We start from the raw sequence: 19536 nt of genomic DNA, 5'->3' as shown, positions 1-19536 counted from the left end.
AACCCGAGTTTAATTCTTTGAAGACCAAAGCATTCCGATTTTTTCCAACAGACCAGTTCACAGCTAGCCCTGGACTGCCAGTGGGGTTGCCCAAATTCCTAAATCTATCATCTGGAAACACACAAAAGCCCCCTCCGTCAGATATTTCCTTTCAAAGCCAGACAAAAAGGGAAAAAAAAAAAAAAGACAGAAAGAAGAGAGAGAGCAAAAGCTCAGAGAAGAAATGTCTACCTCAGAGTTCCCCCTTCCTCTCCGTCTGCTCCTTTAAGACATCAGAAATAAAAATAAATAAACGTATAAACATTACAAATAACCCCAGGTACATCATGACTATTTGTCCGAATGAGGAGCACAATAGCCCTCACACTCACCACTCTTGTTCTGAAAACTGAAAGAGTGGACCTCCATTGAAGAGGTTCGGAAAAGAAAAAAAAAAAAATAGAGGCAATTTTAATCATCTCTCCATTCAATCTCGGTTGGATAAATCATATCGGGGAGATTTGCATAAATACAAACCATCAAAGACTTTTCATCTTCAAAGAGGTTTTCAAGACCCAATAGGCTTTGTACTGTAATCATCTGAGGTCACAACCCTGTGGGAGCAAGGCTGCTATGGCAACATAAAAACTAACGCTGGGGGTTTTAGCATAATATGCCCCCCTCCCTCGCCAACACAGGAAGGGTTTTTTTTTTTGGGGAGGTTGGGGTGGGAGTGGGGCTTGAGGGGATGGGGCGGGGGTCTGAGACGGAGTGTGAAAAGAGGGTGTAGATAAACCCATTTCTGTGACAGAGGAGACCCAGACTGATGTGGCCTCGTTGTCGGGGAATCCAGCAGACGTCGCCGCTGGCCGGGCGAGCGGTTTGGATCCTACCGAGAGAGCCAGGTGATGGCTCCACGGGACAAAAAGAAGAAGAAGAAAAGAAACAGAACACTTCCATGATTACATGTTTCTGTCCTTCCTCAAAACTCTCCTCTTCAACTATTATACACCTTAAGGGTCCGATTTACTAGCATAAGAGGCGCTATAGTGGCTGTTGTCACTCTGACACTCACAGCAACCATTAACTGTCGATGGCTATCAAAACTAAGACCCTTTACGGTGCCATTCAGGGCAGAATTGAAAAAATAAATAAATAAATAAATAAAAGAATTGTTACAAGGGAAGAAATAACACCTCTCCTTGCCTTTGAGAGCCACGATGCAAACAAGCCCTCTGACAATTTTCGACTCGCAATCATGAAAAGAGAAGGAGGGAGAGACGGGCGCGAGAAAGGAGGCTATAGTGGGACAAGTTTCAATTAATTTTCTTCAAAAGGGGGCCAGATTAAATGTTTCCGGCCTGCTGAAGTGTTCATTTCACAGAGGGGAAGCGGAGAGAAGGGGATGAGGGGAGGGGACGGGAGGAGGAGTAGAAGAGGAGGAGGAGCGGGACAGGGCGCGATTCTTTTGGTCCCCGGTGCACACCAAATAGTGTGGTGGGCAAAGAATGCGCACGGCTCCGAATCTGTGTGAGAATTGTCCTCGAACAAAAGAGTGCGTGTGTGGAGGGGGGTTTACGCCTGTTACAGCCCAATAAGGCCTGTCAGTCACACAAGGGGCTGGAGGAGAGCAGAAAGGCCGGGCAAAAGAGTTCAGCACAAAGAGAAACAAGCAAGTCCATCTTTTAGCGACAAATCAGGCTGAAGGTTCCTGTGCCAATATCAATAAAAAAAAAAAGGGGTGAAAAATAAACAAGTGACGGATTTACTGCCCGGCCTAACAAGAACGGAGAGAATCAGACACATGCTTACAACACAAACACACACACACACACACACACACACACACACACACACACACACACACACACAGAGGGAAAAGTCTGGGTAAGGGCACAGACGGAAAGAGCTGTGAGGGACCGAGGTGACATCAGATGAGCATGCATGACAGAGTCGAAGCCCAGTGCAGAACTTGTCTTCTGTCTCTGGAGCGTGCGTGCGCCCGCTGGTGCAGAAACGCACAAATAAATCACGACAGAAGCGCGGTAAGCTTAATAGCCAGAGTGTAGGTGGACTTGAATAAACGTACAATCAAGCGCATTAGTGTCACGAAAGGGGGGAGGGGGGAATAGCAGGCAGTTATCTGTGTCATACAGCTTTTAATTAGCCATCAGGTTTTTTTTTTTTTTTTTAATCTTCCAATAATAACAATAATAATTTTAAAAGGAAAAAAATGCATGACAAAAGTGTCTTTTTGAAGAGAATAAAAGTAGTGCAGGATGAAAAGCTGGAGCAGTGAATAAGCGAACACCTGTCAGCAATTATGCTGGGAAGAAAGAAAGGGCAGCAGGAAATAGACGTGTTCTAATTAAAACCACTAGTTAAAAACTTCCTGCGCCTGCCACTAGACCATGTATGCGTACATATTAGTGTGTGTATGTGTGTGTGTGTATGTGTGGGTGTGGGTGTGTGCGGGGACGTTCGTGTGTTTGCGAAGGTTTCCGACCAGACCAGACCAGACACATGCCTTTCACAACAGATTTAACCGAAGCCTTTAAAAGGGCTATATTAGCCACTTAAGAAAAAAGAAAAAAAGTTGAACAGAACATTTGCCTGTAATAAAATCAAAAGCTCAAGTATTCAGAAGTTTGAAGCATATTTATTATCTTTGAACTATTGCCATGCAAATAATGAAAAAAAGAAAAGAACAAAAAAACTGACATTTGTAGTTTTTATTTTGTGGTAAGTGAAGCATATGGAGCTGATCAAAAAGGTCTACATTAATGATGTCCCTCTCTCCTGACCTTTGAGAGCTTGACATCCGTACAGCAGCCTTTTACGAAAACCCACAGGCACGGTCGATGACAAATGCCTCTTAACTACATGTATTTATGTTATTTCCAAAAACATGATTATTAAAAACCCTTTTAAAGGCGTCAGACAAGCTCTTGGATAACTGTATTCTTTTATGCAATTGCACCACAATATTTGATAATTACACCAAAATATTTGGAAAAATTCCAGTCTTCAATTTGTGTTACATTCATTTTGTATGAATATTATATATATATATATATATATATATATATATATATATATATATATATATATATATATATATATATATATATATATATATATATATATTTGTTTGGATATGATTTATTTGAGCAAAATTATCTGAGCCACAAATAGTAGCACCACCAAATGTTTCTATATAGCAAATGCATCTATGACATGTTTTCCATTTATACTTAATTTTCTTATGCTGACTCCAGTGTCTACATAGTAATCCATGACTTCCTGTTTTCACTGGGTAAAAATATGACACGCTGTGTTCTTGTCACTCTTCAAAATGGAAAAGACAAGAGAACATGTCAAATACGGAGTACGAACAGACTTTTTTTTTTTTTGCATAATTAGCATAAATATATAAATAAAAAGATTTTGGCAATAACAGTGATAAGCTCAAACTGATGATGCTTTCAAACCCAAAACATCTTAGTGTGGATGTGATTGTTACTTTCGCAGTTTGAAACATTTTGTCAGTTTCATGTGAGCATCAGTAAATGCTCTGCTTGGGTTTCAAAAAGAAAACAGAAATGCAATTTCGCTGTAGATCTGAACTATTAATGCAGCTGCTGCACATACCTATTTTTGATAATGGATAAGTACAATTTTTAGAACAGTATTTGTTTTTGTGATGCTCTGACGGTGTAAAGTTATAAATTTATAGAAAAAAAAAAAGACTGAGGAGAATAGGAAGGTTAAACAATCTTCAAAGTGACTTTAAGAACTGTTGTGGGGTGAGGGGGTCACAAAGTCTCCATAGCAACCACTCTTTTTAGGGAATCACATCTTTACCAGAGTCGCCAATAACTGGGAATGTGCTCCCTAGATGTAACAATTTACAGCACAGCCATGTTTCATGATAGTCAACGCATGTTTGTGTGTTAAACAGCATATAAAGCACTTGGCTACTCATGGAAGTGGAGTATCACTGGGCCCTAACAAATTTAACCACACACTCTTGTTTTCATCAGTATAAAGAATTTCAATTACAGTATATTAAACTAAGACAGAAAAAAACTAGAGAAGCTTAATAACCTGGCTTGTAACCAGATTCAGATCATTTCCTTGCCTGATCAGCAGGTCAGAAGAGCCAAAATGCAACATTCTCTAAGAAGTAAATTGTACCTTATAAAGTGCTAAGTAGTTGTGATTAAAACTATTTTTAGTGTAGATGTGGCTCCTGAGTGAAGGAGCCTCAAAGTTAGCTACTTTCGTAACAGTAAGGTATTTATGATGAAGCACAAAAGCTGTTTGAAGAGTTTGTTGAAACATATCTACGGTTCTACCAGGCAGCGAGAGACAACAGGAAGGATAAATGGAGTACAGCAAAGTTCTGTTTAATCCCTATTAGCTCTAAACTTCAGCTCGTCCAGAAACACCCATTTGTAAATGTTGGAAACCTCAGAGTGGAGATCAACATTCTCTACGAAATCCACACGAAGGCTGTAATATTTACAGTATTTACAATGTAGCTACGACCCAAAATATACTTCTAACCCAAACACAAAACCAAAGAAACACCAAATACCAATGAAAGTCCTGCTTAAGTGTTTAAAGTATTTTTTAGTTTATCTGATGGTGAAAAAAATAATAAAAATGTACATTATTATTGAACGCTGGAAAAATAAATAGATTTTGGACAGCTGGCTCTGAAGCTCACCCATTTGACTTCGTGAATGTCCTCCACTTTGGGCAGCATGATGGCTGGAGGAAGAACCTCTGCTTGAAGAACCACTTGCAGGTCAGCCTCAGTGAGGCCACTGGAAACCGAATTTACCCTCACACACTTCTCAGTCCGGCCCAAGTCCAGCTCCCCCAACATCCGAGCGATGGTCTCTCTGGCTTCAGCCTACCAAACAGAGACATACAAGACACACACACACACACACACACACACACACACACACACACACACACACACACACACACACACACGCACACACACACACACATCAATTGTGATTATTTTAGGAACCTTTTGACTCTACTGCAGGTTGAAATTAACGCAAAACGCGTTCAATCATTTTAACTGTGTGAAGTTATCACCTTCACTGTGGACGAAATGAGGTTATTTTAATGATGGCTTGCGTATTTCAGCAGCCACTTAACATTCAAAACAATAATCATTTATATTCATCAAATTATAATTGAAAAACACGACAGGAATGCAATCAAAGTCAAATGTCCTTAATAGATATGTAGCTTTTTAAATTGCGTTGAGCACAAGCACAAAAATAATAATAAATGAGTGATCAAAGAGTTTATGCATCAATTTGGCGTAAATAATATGTGATAAAGCATTTGAGAACTCCCACTGTGAAAAAGAAAAAGTTTTTCTTTCCTTTTTACCACGTCTATACAGTCTGAAGAGCGGGCAACATGAGAAAATAAGCAGTCAGTTGATTGGCTGAACATTTCCATTTATGAATCAAAAGAGTTATTATTCTGGAAAGATTGGCTAAAATACATTTTGTACTTTCCTGATAAAAAAAAAAAAACTATGAACGTCACAGAAACATTTTGTGCAATAATTGCTTATAATATATCTGACTGTGTGAATAAATCTTATGACACTACAGCAAACATAGGTTTTAAATGAATAAAAATGTACTGCAATAAGTATAGACTTTGCAATGTTTACGTCTAAATGTAAAATACATGCAGATCAAATGAGTCATGCATCTTCAACACAGCAACATCCAACATTCAGTCTGGCTGTACCAAAATGAAGATTTTTGCATCAGTTGTCAAGACAACATGTAAACATATGCAAAATAAGCAATTGTATATTTCTAACTGATCGAAGCTGTTTTCAATATAAACTTCAGATCCTTTAGTCGCTCTTAACCCTGACAGGAAATAATATTCTCCTGTCCATAAAAAACAGATGTGTTTTGAACAGAGTAGATCTGAAATTATCTCTCAAATGTACAGAAAATAAGATTCTGCTGAGAAGTTCACAAACACTAACCATCAGCATGAATCCCAGAATACCTGCGTCACCGTCCACAATGAGCTGTGGTTTTCCATCTCCAGGTTACAGAGAGAGTGCCGACCGAGAAAGAAGCACCTGCTCCAAATTCAACATTCAAACTTTCAAGCTCCAATTGTATATGCAGCTGCCAATATGGACAAACTAAATCCCATCTGGAGAACAGTTTTATGCTCAGATGAAGCAAATCACTTTAAGGTATGAGCTAAATACCATTTTGAAATATTAATGATTTGTAAAAAGCAGTGAGGAAGGTAGAAGTCAACGAGACACTGCTACACACTGCACAAGGTGGAGAGACTAATATAATATATTTTAACTTAAATTAAAAGGAATTTTGAGGAAAACTGAACACAGTCGAGGGTTGCAATCAGACAGTGACCACAAACATGCATCTTAAATGGTTCTGGAAGGAATGAACCGTGTTACCATAAATATTCTAGAGTTCAACTCAATTGAAGATTTTGAATCTTGCTTAAAAGTGTTAAAATTTAGAATGTGACTGGTTTCTCTGGAGCTTGCAGAGGGAAAATTAGTCAAATATAGGAGTGAATGTGTAAATTTGAGACTGTATGTATAATTATGACCCTGTGTGAATCTTAGAAAACCCACAACATGTTCTAAAATTCTACTTTGAAAGACAAAAAAAAGTGTTTCACTGCAGCTGCTAATGAATTTTGTATTTTAACTTTGGTCCGCCTCATATGTAGCATTAGCTTATAGTGACTATGGGTTGGAGCCGTGTGGTGATTGGTGATCTTAATAATAAGTTAATGGCTGCATTACTCAATTCTAAGACTTTAGCTACTACTTCCATTCACTCTTAATGTGTTTCAAACAATTACTAAATGGGTCGTTAAAAGTAAACTGTTCTAGTAACACTTTCTCTCTTGCTCTAAATGAAGGCGGACACTTTTTCCCTCTGCTCCCTCCCTGCCCTTGTCTGCCCTGCTTGCTCTGTTTTTGTCCTGACTTCTATATTTTTGGAGCCTTTCCTTGTACATCATGCAGATCTACAAATTATGGATCTGGTCAACCGGTCTCTCAATGCAATGGATCAAATTTTCGACGAGAAGTCTGGGCACAGGAGAGCCCTCTTGTCCTGTGGGGACACACCTGGCGGGATTCACTCTGAATTTATTCATGATAACAGGATTTCTGCTGTTTGTAGTTTGTGGATTCCTGGATTATCGACAAATTTGTGACTGACTTGGCCGAACTAGTGAACACTCAAACTGTTTGTGTGGACAGAGACGAGGACTCTAAATCTCACTAACGACTTGGAATCGATCTAGGAGAAGTTGCTAGTTTCGGCTCAGTGGAACGACCAAACTAATTTGGATGATTGAGAACTGAGATGTATCGGAGAGACTTTAGGGAAGATTGAAATTTATAATCTTCCCGACCTAAGACATTCTGTTTATGAATTGGCTTTCCCCGTGTGGCCTTGGAAGGGCTGCATATCTCTAATCTCCTTGAAGATATGTAAACATAATGCTCCTTCCCACCTCACCCTCTCCTGTATCCATGGAGTTGTGAAGCTGAGCGCTCCCAAGGACATCATTCCTCGATAACAACACCTTTATCGGACTTTGCTAGGAGCCTCGGCCACCTGGCTTCATGGCCCTGTGACGTCACCGCCTTCACTTGTGTCTTTGTTTTGCCCTTTGTTTTGTCTGAATGTTGCCATCTGCTCTAATGTGTCCCTTTCTCTTTTTATTAGAAACGGTGGAGTACTCCCTATTTAACCGAGAAAAGGATTATTTTAGTTTATTAGTAATATCAGAAATTGTGGAGTACGCGCTATTTAGATCAATACTACACAGCCCAGAAATGGAATCAGAAATAGAATAACTACGAACTTGGAATCCAGAAATACTTAACATGAACAGTCACTGCTTAGTTTATATTACTTTTAACCCAGAAAAGGATTTAGAACAAACTTAGAATTGTGGAGTACTCACTTTAACCCAGAAAAGGAATTAGATCAGTCACTCTTTAGCTTATTTTATCAGAAACTGTAGAGTACTCACTATTTAGAAATGGAATTAGATACTTAGCAACCCTGAACAGGAGCACTTAGTTTACATACTTTAGAACATTAGATTAGTTTTCTTTCCTCTTTTTTCTTTCCTTTGGTTTGTTATTTTGTTTGTATTTCCTTTTAACTCATGTAAAGCACTTTGAATTGCCTTGTTGTTGAAAATGTGCGATATAAATAAAATTACCTTACTAGAATTTTTGTTCTGAAGGGATTTTGACAGATACATTACTATAGTAAAATTTTACCCGCACAAGTAAAACATCTGCCTAAATGCTGCTGTAAATCCTTATTAGACAGCTAGTTGGCTAAGTCTCTCAAGCTACTGTTTTGAAACCGTTCACCTGACTTCTTCCTCCTCACTGAATGAATATCCATATAAAATTTCACCTCATGAATTCAGCCTGAACTACAGGCTTGCCTTTATTAATTTCATCTTGTGCTGGCATTGTGTCATGCAGACTCAAGTTTCACATAACTCTTCAGCAACTTTTAGTTACGTTTTCTACTCACGTGAACTCGGTTGTCTTTTTCCATACAATTTTTGACATTTCTCAATTCTGCACATGAAAAGAAATATGGACATTTTGAAACAAAAGTTGCAAAACGGTATACACCTTTAAGGGTTTGTCGATTTTAAATGGAGGCAGTGATTTAAAAATATATACTTATACATCTCATATTTATGTTTAAATCAAACCCAACATAATAATGTCCGAGGCTACCCAAAGAAATTGATAACTTGTGCATGTGTGGAGCAATAGCTCCACACATGCAATATTTACTTATCATTGACTGTGTGATATGACCCTTGACTGTTTACCCTTTTCATCATTTGCAATACTTTTATCTGCTTTAGTGCCGTTTTTAAATCCCACTCTTGCATTTATCCATTTGCACCAACAAGAGTGGTTTCCCAGTTCTGTAAGAATGTTTTAATAATAACCATAAGCTGAGCCTAAAATGCAAATATATATTAGGAAAAAAGACAAAATACCGGATGCAGTCTCATGTTGTTTTTCTGAGAGTCAAAACACCATGAGGGTGCAAAAAAAAAAAAAAATGAAAGGAAGCCTACACACCCAATTTCTATCAGCAACCAAGTGGCACAAGCAGCTTTACTCAAACCAGATGCTGCAGCTGCAGGAATTAAGAGAAAACATTATGGAGTGGAGAGAAAAAGTCCAGCTATGGGAGAGGAAAGAGCTCCTGTGGGAAAAATGTGGTCTGAGTTAAGCAGTTTGAGGAAACAGTGGCTTGAAAGTTGTCAGCTCACATTAGAGACTATAGTCTGATATTTTTGCATTATATACATGTCTGCATAAATGCAATACATCATATATATATATATATATATATATATATATATATATATATATATATATATATATATATATATATATATATAATTAAATTATTGAGAAACTATTCTCGTGTGTTTATTGTTTTGCATCAGTGCAGAATATCTTAACTGTGTTTTGATTGGTGGACTGACCATTGAAGTAATGCAAGTGTTGGCAGCACAGAAGAAAATACGTGGAGGGAAGCAGCATGGAGGGACTGCAGTTCACAGCCTCTTGTAAAAACTTCAGAGAATGAAAGTAAACTTGACTTCAGTTTTATCTGAGCGTTGGGGAAGCTGTCAGGAGTCACAGGACTGAACAGTTTATGCTCTGATCTCCTGGAATGCAGAACTATACTTGATATTTTGAACGCTCCTCCAGTATCAATAAAATCCAGTATCAAACTACATATCAAAGATTTAGCCAGACTTAACAGGGGTCACGAGGCGGCTGAACTGCTCTGTGTCGTCTACGCCTCCCTTTTTCCATCGCTGAACTAGACGAGAGGGATCGTCACACCGTATGATGAGTATGCTGTGATCTTTGACTTTTATGCAAGCCCTTCTCTCTCCTTCTTTGTCTGGCTGCCGGCCTCAGGACCTGCGACTGTACGGAGGTAACTTGAAACGGATGGGGCGATTTATGAAGCCCTTAAATCACTAATCATAAACCTGCTACTTGGTGGATGAAATTCTGTCTGTCCCTCCGCTGTTCGTGGCAAAAGGGGGGGAAAACCGATCTGTGAGAACTACAGACCGCTCTGTGTGCCCAAAGTCACAGAGATCCTTAGCCAAACAAGATAAACAGAGGACCAGATGAGATCAATAAACAGGGTTTATACTATTCACAGATCAAATGAGACAGTAGTAACGCAAGCTGCCACTTCAAAAAGGGAGCCTCTGTGAATATTTTCTTTCTTGTTTCATGTAAAGTGAGACTCATCATATGGATAGCCTCTTGAACTTTTCTCAATTGCTGAATCTATGATACCAGAAACGGGCAGGTGATGATGCACTATCCTTCCCTTCATCTGCCTTTCCGCCTAAAGAAAGAGATTATTCTGCCAGATACCTTGACCCCGGAGGTATCCTGTACTCCAAGCTTGAATAAAGCCCTTTGAAAGCAAGATATTTTACATTAATGGACAGCCATCCAACAAGTTGCTTCAAAGCTCCCTCCGCAATCGCCTGGTCTCCCACGGAGAGCTCCACCTCAACGTCAGCTCCGTCTACCCTTTGATTCCCTCCATCATCCCCATCATTACGGGCCGACACACACACACACACACACACACAAGCGAGTGAGCGAGCAAGCGAGCCAGGCGGACAGGGCCGTGGAACGCGTAGACGCACACGAGAAGCTTTTCAAGTGCAGAAGAGCTGACCTTCCAGGAGAGCGAGGGCAGCTTCTTAACACGCAGCCTGAGCCTTGACGCTCAGGTTCCTACGGAGTGCTGTGTATATGTGACACAGCATGGCTGCTGCCTTGTAGACACCACATCAGACCGGAACGTCCAAACTGATGTGTGTACAGTCCACAGCAGGACCGGCTTCCTCTTCAACGTCAGATCATGGATGTCTCGCCCTCCTGTCAAGCTGCTTGAAACAAGCGTTGCCTATGGAGAGCCTATGTGCGCAAGTTCACTTAGTTGACACGTTGAATTTAAATCATTTCTCCTTGCAGCCAGAAGTGCAGCATACACTGAATACAAAGTAGATGAGATGAGGTGAGTGATATAGATATTTTAATGAGCCAATAGGGGAATAAGCAGCGATTGCATGCCATTAGTCAAATTTCTATCCCACAACAATTCTAGTGTCTGAATCCATGTTTCACCTTAAACAAAGGAGTGATTGAGGTTTGCTCAGTTTGTTAGTTTTTTTGTATTGTAACTCTCTAAGTCAAGTCCTAAGATCACTGTTTTCTACCTTCTTATTTCTGCTCCTTTTGCCCTTAATCTTCTAATCAACTCTCCCAGTTTAAAGGTTTAGAGGCCCAGAGAGCTCCGATAATCAGTCAAAACCGAGGTATTTATTTCCCATAACTTCCCTGCTCCCTTTTTTGGTGGTAAGTATTTTTGAAGTGTCTCGTGTTTCTTCTTCTAAGTGTTGTTGTGGCTTGAGATTTCTACATTTGTCTTCTGCCTTATCGTCTACTTTTTAACAACTGCAATGTTTGGCTGATTAGTCACAGAGATATTCTTTTTTTTTTTTTTTTTTTTTTTCTGAAGTTCAAGTCAAGTGTCAAATCTTTCCCCTCCAAGTGCAGGTCAAACATCGTCTCTAATGTCTTAAATCATTTTATCAAGTGTGTTCCATCTCGTGTGCCATTGTTGTAGGCTGGGAACTCTAACCTGTCTTAAATGAAGACGTGAACACTTTACTGCATTTCACTATCCGTTAAAGAAGAACAGCAGAGTGAAATAACATCCACAGATGTAGAATTTCTGAATGAATCAGTGTTTCAAATCATACATTTTTGGAATGTAAATCTAAATCCAGTTGGAAAGTTGACTTTTACTACTTAAGAGTAACTTTAACGCAAGTCTGAAACTTGAGTCACCGCTCCTCTTAACCCATTTTGAATTTTTCCATCTGCATGTAGATGTCCCAGTCGATCCAAGTCACTTCCATTCATTCTCCACTCGGATTGCAGGATCTGAGTGGATCTAATTCGTACTTGATGTTTCTGGTTGTGGCATCTGTATATAGATCACATAACTTTCTTTTGAAAGAAGCTAAACACATTAGCTACATTTGAGATATGTCTCAGATGTTTACCTCTGGGTTATGTGTAACTGTCCAGAACAGCCCAGATATTCCCAAACGTTGGTAGTTCCACATTTCAGCTGTTGTCACCTCGTCTCTCTCTTTTTAGCACATTTGAGCACATTCATCCATTCCTAATACCATCCTAATGACCTTGTTGTACAGCCTGCTGACATGGATCAGTGAGTTGTCTCATTCATCATGTCATCAATACAGTAGAAGTGGCTGATCATTACTGCCTCTGAAAGCCAATATCCAGAGTCACTCTTTTTGAACATCTGCCTTTATACCACAATTGCATGTGTCAAGAGTGGGAAAAAAAACATGTTTGTTTAGATGTAAAGAGAGTTGGAAATCTTGATTCACAGTAAAAGTGGTTGTTTTCCACTCTTTCTTTTTTTTTGTACCTTTTAAGAACCGGCATTTTGCTACCTGCTGCGCAACTCACAATGCCATTTAAAATGAGCTGTAGACGCTTGCAAGTGAAGACTGCCTGCCTGAATTGTTGCTGCATAACCATTTGTTTTTCTTTTGTCAGTGCATGCGTGTCAGGAAGTGTGTGTGTGTGTCTATGCACGTGCACATACATACGTGCGTGTTAGCGGGCTTCAAGTCATAGTGAATGCATTCTGACAAGTGACATGCTGCACTCCAGAAAGCCGGAGTGAGATGACTGTCTAATTCAAGCTACTCTGATAACTGAGATGTAGCAGGAGGAGACTCAGACCTTCAATCTGTCAGTTGGAGGCACAATGCGTTATGTGTTATCCCGTCACGGAGAGACAAGAAGACACGGGTAATCGGATAGAGAGTGGGAGAAATTTGTAAATCGTGATACCTGCTTATCAGCGTTGGTAAAAACTGACAGGGTTGGGTAGGAAAGCAGCAGTTTTTACACACAGTTATCATGCTGGTTAAGCATGAAAATGTATAATTAATGCTCTTTGGAGTACAGTTTGTCCTATCTGTAATGGGAAGTGACTAAGCAGATGCCCATCTACCTTGTGAAATTTGTTAAGTGAATATTTAATTTCTGCTCACTTTGCATCAATTTACCTTGTTCCACAAAATCTAAAAGCAGTATAACAATAACAATCTCAGGGGACGTACTGACAGGAATGTGGATGTAATTTTAAAGGGTTAGCTTGGATTTTCTGAAATGGAGTTTTGTAAAGTTATCATTGGTAATAGTTTCCTGTCCAGCAGAAGAAAAATGTCACATCACCTTGAACAAGAAACAATATTGCTTCTCATGTTGCAAAACCTCGCGCCATGTCAATTCATTACATTAGTAAAGAATTTGAAAAATGAGCATCTTCAATATTGTTACTAAATACTCCTGCCACCACATCGACTCTCTCCTCAAGTGTTTTCTCCAAATCCCACAATGCATCCAAAGTTCCTCGGATGCAGCAAGGAGATGGGGGGCGGAGGGGTGGCAAGTATCTCTTATTTCTTGCAAAACAGGAGATATTTGCTTATTTTGCACTATTCTCTCACCCACATCTGTGCTAACCCTCATTCTTTGATGCTCCCTTCTTCTTGTAGCCCTCCCTTCTCCGGCATAAGTTGCTCCCTGGTGTTGAGTGTACTGAGAAGCCCACTGCCATGGAATGATGTGGGTTATGGCTGCCAGTGAAAACACGAGGGTGTAACAGGATAATGGAAGTGTTCGGGAGAGCCTCAGCCCTCACCTTTCATTCCTTTTCTTACTACTGCTGCTGCTATTTCATTACACTTGAACTGACGTTTGAAAGACTTGCAAAAGTTGCCGCGGAATCAACGAGCAATTCGTAAGAAACACGCTAAAATGAACTTCGCCATCACTCATCTGAGCCCCATGACCTCTTGTTCGACCACAGTGCTCTCCCCATGAGGTCTCCAGTAGTTACATGACACCTAAAATCACACGTACACTTTGACAGACAGTAAAGCTCGGGTTGGAAGGGCTTTCTGATCTGACCAGCATGGAGTCCATTTTCTGGTTGAGCAGCTCGCATCCCGTTTGTGAATCTTGGCAGCCTAACTGGGAGTTTCTCTCAAGTCTCTGTGGTCATGTGAGGTGTCGGGCAGGAGTAAAAAAAAAAAAAAAACTTAAGGAAAATGTGTATTCATCCACAGTGGCTTGGAAAAGGATCCATACCCACTGAACATTTTCAAATTTTGTCATGTTACAACCACAAACTTCAATGCACCTTTGGGAAGATTTGATGTGATACACAAAAACAAAGTAGTTGTGTACTTCCATCCACTGTACTAACTGTAGGGTTGAAAGAAAATGATAAATGGGTCTTAACTCTGTTTTTTTTTGTTGTTTTTTTTACTACGAATACAAATCTGCAAAGTCTGGCATGACATAATTGTTTTAATGTCCCTGAGTCAATACATGATTTTCTATGGCAATTATGGTGCCCAGGCTATTGAAGTATTTCTTAACCATTAGAATAATATTTGTAAAGTCTTTGCAAACTGATTATTCTTAGTCAAATTTGATGGGTATCATCTCTCAGCATGGGTTGTTTATGTTGCCAACTGGATTTAGCTCTACACTTTCCTTTGACCATTCTAACACATGAATACATTTTGATCTAAACCATATTTGGAGAACCATTGTTGTAGATCTCTACAGTTCAGGTTAGCTGCCTTACTGATTTATGCTTTAAAAGTCAGATCTTGGTAGGTTTGCATTTGCTCGATAATCTAATTTCGGATTGTGGATTCAATGGTGCTAACCAAAACATTCAAAGCCAGGGATGTTGTTTCATAATCTAATCATCTCCCCATCTCTGACTAGTCGGTTGTGTTCCTTAGTCTTCATGATGTCATTTACTCCCCAATGATCTCTAAAAAAAAAAAACCTCTGGGGCCTTCACAGAACAGCTGGGTTTACAGGGAGTTTAAACTGCACACAGGTTGACTACTTACCAATTAGGCAACTTCCGAAGGTAGTTAATGGAACAGTATTTTATTTAGGGGCATCAGAGCAAAGGGTGCTGACACAACACAAATAAATACAACACTGAAAACCACTTCATACTTATGTGCTGCTTTGTGTTGACCTGCAACGTAAAATCTCAGTAAAGCCACTGATGCTCATGGTTGTAATCTGAGAAAGTGGGAAAAAAGTTAAAGCGATGCGAATACTTTTGCAAAGCACTGTACATGTCTTTCATATTCCAGCTTTGCAATATCACTTCCCAGGAGCACTCTCCGTTAAGACCGTACCTGACCGAGTCTGGTTTTAAAGAAGGGAGCAAAGCTTTCTGTGTCCTTTGGAAAAGCACAGTGAGCATTGAATCGAGGTCATGCAGCAATTGACAGTTGACTGCATAATTTATGTTAAGTTGAAAATCTCTGGTGTCAGACACAATTCATGCATACGGCACAGCTCATGCTGACTGACAATCAGACAAAGGTAATAGACTGTAATAATGTAATCCGTACAACAATGACCTGTTTGTCATTCAACCGCTTTTAATGGAGGCATGAGAGGACCCGCTCCAGACCACCGGTAAATGGTCCAATTGGGCATATAGAATCACAGAAAACACCACTTTTAACCTCCTCCCTCCACCCCCCACTACCCACTTTCACCCCACCCCCTGCCCACTTTTACCCCATGATAAAGGAGTCATTCCAGCAAGAGTACGGTTAAGGAGGAAAGTACCACAGAATATTCAGCAAGTAATGTAGAAAATTTATGCCTGATGGAGTATTCTCTGATTTTTACTTATGTGTATATTTGTCTTGACTACATTTATTGGCACAGCTTAATAAAGCTGTGCCAATAAATGCTCAATAGTACATTTATTGAACATTATGCTTCTACTATTGAGCAATATGCTTCAAAGTTGTTAAACTTTTTAAGTATTACTCTTCCTGGAAGTATGGGCCATTATCAAGTTATACCAAGGTTTATGCAGTTATTGTTCCAGATACTTCCATTTTCCATCATACCATATATATATGTTAAAGTTCTTTTAGTGGTATGCCGGAGCAAGAGTCACACCGTAGTCCCCCCTTCACCTGTTGCTGCGCCCTGCATGTCAGCTGGCTTAACTGAAGTTTGCTACACATTCTGCTTGCTTGAGAAATTCAGCTGTTTGAAAATGTTTCTGCTTTCAACAATATCACAACTGAAATGAAAGGAGAGCCAGCATCACTCTTTTGGTGTTTTAAAACTATAGAAAACAGTAACAACAATTTGTACGTTTATCCCCCAAAAAAGGAAAACAGTCTAAATTTAGCCTGTGTTTATTTTATGTTAAAAAATTATTGTTGTAACATTGTAGCAATAAAGTAGTTAAGCCTTACTTTTCTCTTTTATATAAATAGATCATAATGTACAGAACAGAACAGTCTAAGACAAATGGTCACCTTTAGCCAACTTAAAGCATACGTTAAAATAAAGTTTAAGATGCATTTATTTTATAGGAACTGTAAGTGTCAGTAATAAATCATGACAACAATCAAATCTGTCGTTCATTCTCGCTAGTCATTCCGATTAGATATGGATAATTATCACTTTTGTTAAGTGTTGTTGCTAAAACAATGAAAACAAACTAATTGATGGTTTTTACAAGCTCCTTAATCTAACAGTATGGCTGGGATTAGAGTACCTTTGCTGTTAGAGGTATTTTACCACTACTGGTAATACGATGCTGGCAGTGGGCATCATAAATACAGCCCATTGTTTGAATATTAGGAAAGGAAAACTTTATATTTTCAGTCATATTTTGGTTAATAAGTTAAAGTATTGTGCAATGGCCTAACTCATCCCCTCTGTGATGTTCTTATGGCGTGTGAGGTGAAAATGTAATCAAAATAAGAATACTGTTATATGAGGGGAAAAATAAGAGATGATTACGTGAATGAATTTATGTATAAATATCTAGGACTGAAAAAAAAATTCTTGAAGGTGCTCAACTTTTTTGACTGAGAAAAAGTACCTTAAGTATGACCAAAAACAAATCTGTAGCCACTTGAGATGACTCCACCACAACATGAATAGAACCACTGAAGGGAAAGGAAGCTACTGGTTCGTTCAGCTCAAGTCAGAGACTAAATGTGACAAGAAATAATCACCATCATATCTGCAAAATAAAACAAACAGTATCAGCTTAAAATATCAGCAATAGGTCTAAGTTCTAAATATCGGCATCCGTTTCAATTTCTTTGCAAGTTGCTTCAATAATTTTACAAAATCCTGCAGCCGTCATTTGTTAACCTCATATCTTGGTTCGTGTTTTGTTACTTACAGGATCAAAAATCTACATTACCACAATTGAAGCACACTTCCTGATTTAAAAGCTTTAAAAAGCTGCTGAGTGTCCACTGCTGGAGCACTGACACTTCACTAAGCAGCTACGTTTCACACTTCAGCGAAGTTAATTTGCCGTATCTACCCAATAGCTCATCGTCCCCGAGGAAATGTAGCGAACCCGGGGTGAAAACCCAAGGGGGGGGACGCTGGGTTCAGGGTGCCGTTTGTTGTCTGAATGTACCTAAACTGAACTGCACGCAGTTTTCTCCATCTCTATTTTATTCTTACCAATTCTGCTTTTTATGTGCAAACGTCTGTGTGTGTTTGTGTGTGTGCACGCTCGCGCGAGCGTTAGCACGTACAGACGCGTGCGCATGTTTCTATTGTGCCCGTCTTGTGTGCGTTTGCTGGTGTGTGAGAGGCGCTCCCCGTCGCGTCGGCCGCGCCACTATGCCATCTGGAGAGGAAATCGAGTGTGAAGTACAGTATAGTTTGGGACCAAGCTCCGTGGCAGCGGCTCAGCAGTTAGTTCATTAGTTCCAAACTTCCAGGGATTAGGAGAGACTCTCTGCGGCAGGGAGGCAGGGGGGAGTCATCGAGGATGGAGGGACCCATGTGGGGAAAGGAGAAGGGGAAAGAGGAACACCAGGAGGAATACTGGACCAAAGGGCACTACGAGACGGAGAGGGAACATGGGGGGAGGGAGAGATAAACAATCGTAACCCTAAGGACACCAAAGAGGGGGAGACGGGCAATATAGAGAACAAGACGGCAAGGGAGAGAGGAGGAGAGAGGACAGGTGTAGCCGTCAGTTCCGCTCCAGGGTTTTAACCTGCCCTCCTTATTCCTCCACCCCACTGATCATACAGATATGATGATATGTGTAAAAGTGTTAGAGCAGTCAGCCTTGTCTTCCCCTGCTCTCCTTTCCTCCACCTCCTCCTCCTCCCCATCAGGTCCACAGTGACAGTTAGCAAACTCTGGCTTCACTCCCCTGTCTTACCCCTCTACCCACTTAAACACTCACCGTTTCAGCCAATCTGAAGTGCAGACATTTCATGAGTCAAAGTGGCAATTACCAACACACAGTTCCAGATTTCAACTTCCAACAGAGTGGGAGGGAGGCCTTGTCATGTACTTTTTTATTTTGGTTTAAATTCATAAACTTCCTTTTCAGGTGAAGGTGACGAGTAATTAATAGAATGCATTAGTGGACGTATAATAAAACGGTGGTGGTCAGCAGCCTATTTAAGGGACATCCATGCGTACGCAGCGACTAAGTTCACACTTCACCCAGCCCATTGTGGCCTTCGTCTAAACACAGCTTCAAGATGACATTTAAAAAGCCAAGCCTGTGCTTTTCTCCCATTAGACATGCATTACGAGACTTTGAGTCATTGTCGAGGGCCTTGTGAGCCTTGCCGAACCCACAGAGCGGACTGTGTGGTTGTCATGGTGAATATAATCGCGACGAGGCTAGACACTGTAGACACTGTCAGCGCGAATACACACACAGCAACGTAGATTGTAATAGCTAGAACTGCCATTCATTTACCGATCAGTGGGACCCATTGGCTTAATAAAAGACGTTATGAGGTCTGTTTGGAAAGCTTCCAGCAAATATGTCGGCACAGATAAGGTGAAAGTGTATTTAACAACATCTGAGCTTAGTAGAAAGTATGCTTTGCATTGAATTTGGTGAATGATTGTCATCACAATTTACTAAGACACCCATTCAATCAAATTAAGGACAAAAATGTGCCAAAACGTCTTAGACTTTAAAAGTTAACTGACTTACAACACATTTACAAGAGAGGAGGGACTGAGGACATTATTTTTTCATGTTTTTAGGTAGAAAAACAGATGGATATCTAGGAAAATGTCGCAAACTTTAGGGGTGCACCTTGCTATCATTTTATAAACTCCAAACGAAGAGTTGATGTCAAACTTAAGGCATGTTTTCATCATGTTTTTCTGAACATATACCCTCAAAAATTGAATTGGTCCAAGACCTCAACCTGACACATGAGAAAAGTGAAAGTCTCCCTCTGGGGAAAAAAAAAACAAGAGCTGACATT

The 19536-nt window shown here is 39.9% G+C and overlaps 1 protein-coding gene across 1 annotated transcript in view; it reads right to left on the bottom strand.

The window, feature by feature from the left end:
* Positions 1–19536, bottom strand: part of clybl (citrate lyase beta like) — a 74346-nt gene that overhangs the window by 12055 nt on the left and 42755 nt on the right. Inside the window, exon 3 of the mRNA XM_088010435.1 lies at positions 4712–4900. Within this exon, the coding sequence (XP_087866561.1) occupies positions 4712–4900 (189 nt within the window). The remainder of the gene's footprint in view (positions 1–4711; positions 4901–19536) is intronic.

The sequence above is a fragment of the Poecilia mexicana genome, unplaced genomic scaffold (genome assembly GCF_051168715.1).
Source record: "Poecilia mexicana isolate PSO_F unplaced genomic scaffold, ASM5116871v1 scaffold_2, whole genome shotgun sequence".
NCBI lineage: Eukaryota > Metazoa > Chordata > Actinopteri > Cyprinodontiformes > Poeciliidae > Poecilia > Poecilia mexicana.
The sequence above is the reverse complement of the archived record's forward strand: the minus strand, read 5'-3'. Positions and strand labels throughout refer to the sequence as shown.